The following is a 1,624-nucleotide window of genomic DNA, read 5'->3' on the forward strand; positions in this document are numbered from 1 at the left end:
TGATTTCAACATCACACCCATATCTTCTCCATTTCTTATCCTCTAGTTTTCGATAATTACATTAAATTTGGATCAAATTTAAAATCGAATATCTCTTCAACCAGATGATATACTTACTACTTTAAAACCTTTAAAAATACTTAAAATTTTATGATTTTATGTCGAATCCTTCGAAACAAGACTTCCCCTCCATTAAATGGTAAGCAATCCATATAATTTAAGCTCGAGATTTTACTTTGAATCTTTTTATCAGTGGAATCCAACACATTTGTAAAATTAATGAACATTCATTAATCTCTTAAATTTTTTTTAAGAAAAATGACAAAGAACAACAATGACATACACAAATATAAATCTCTTCACCGGGGCATGAACTCGGTTAAATCCTCGCCATTGAAATCGATTTTCTCTCGTTAACTGTCTGATCACCCTCCAAATTTTCATCACCGTTCTCAACATTATCACATAATGTACAACTTCGGTACCATGCGAACGACCACACGGGAACATTTCTTCTGATTTTCAAAAATAAAAAAAAGGAAAAAAAAAATCAACAAGCGTAAAACTCGACGAGCTCCTCCAATGACTCAGGTTGAGGATCGGCGTTTTCGAGCATCCAAAGCAAGTGTTCAAACAACACAACCTCGCACGGCACGTTGATGATGGCCTCGTCTTGATCTCCGGATCGTTCCGCCAGTTCACGGAACAACGGGTTCTCGACAATGTCTGAGCTGATAAGGTACCTCCGCCGTGATTTTCCGACGTAGACGGTATGGAGATTGGCCGATGAGAATTCGTCGATGCCCGAAGCCGCCACGGCGGAGCTCGACGTTGTCGGCCGGCTTTGATGCTTGTTGTTGTTGAATGAGTTTAGCTTCTTCAAAACGGACTTCAGCTTCGTCAGCTTATTGCCGCCTTTAGCCATTGTTGAGGTTTGAAGGAATTCTTGAAAAGTAGATGACTAAAGAGAGTGATTTTGATTTATGAAATGGGCACGAAGGTTCGTTTATAAAGGAGTTAGGAAAGGGTGAAATTGTAATTTCGGTTCAAATAGTTACACAATGGATTCGGGTATTGTAAAACGATGGACCTGTGATTTCCGGGTCGGGCTGTGGACTATGAATTTAGACTTTTGTAATTGGTCCCTTAATTTTGAAAATTTGACATATAATGCCCCTTGTCTTTTGTTTAGTATAAGTACCACAATCGATAGTGCGGATTTAAATATTTGTAAATATTCTAATTACTATTTATAATGAGTTTAAGACAATCGAATATGTTTTACTTTTGTAGACAACAAAATAGGATTTAGATATTTAAATTTCTTATTCTTCATGTCCGTCTTACGATTCATATTTTGAATTCATAATTATCCCTCTTAACAATATTATTTTCCTTATTTTTCGAAGTTGGCAAAGCAAAATTTAATACAATATATTATTAATGTAAATAGTGATATAAAAAATAAATAAGTGGAAGATTCAAATTCAACTCTTTAAATAATGAAATACATGCATACAACATAAAAGGTCACGTACCCAAAAAAAACACACACATAAAGGGTCAGCTTTTGATTATATATATATACATATACTTCAATCACTTATATTGGCACCATTAGCAT

The 1,624-nt window shown here is 34.9% G+C and overlaps 1 protein-coding gene across 1 annotated transcript; it reads right to left on the minus strand.

Annotated features, from left to right (window-relative positions):
- Window positions 1–267: 267 nt before the first annotated feature.
- Window positions 268–984, minus strand: LOC107929873 (auxin-responsive protein SAUR76). Its single transcript, XM_016861406.2, has one exon. The coding sequence runs from the start codon at window positions 923–925 to the stop codon at window positions 551–553; it is 375 nt and encodes a 124-aa protein (XP_016716895.1). The 5' UTR covers window positions 926–984; the 3' UTR covers window positions 268–550.
- Window positions 985–1,624: the final 640 nt, after the last annotated feature.

This window comes from Gossypium hirsutum, chromosome A07 (genome assembly GCF_007990345.1).
Source record: "Gossypium hirsutum isolate 1008001.06 chromosome A07, Gossypium_hirsutum_v2.1, whole genome shotgun sequence".
Lineage (NCBI taxonomy): Eukaryota > Viridiplantae > Streptophyta > Magnoliopsida > Malvales > Malvaceae > Gossypium > Gossypium hirsutum.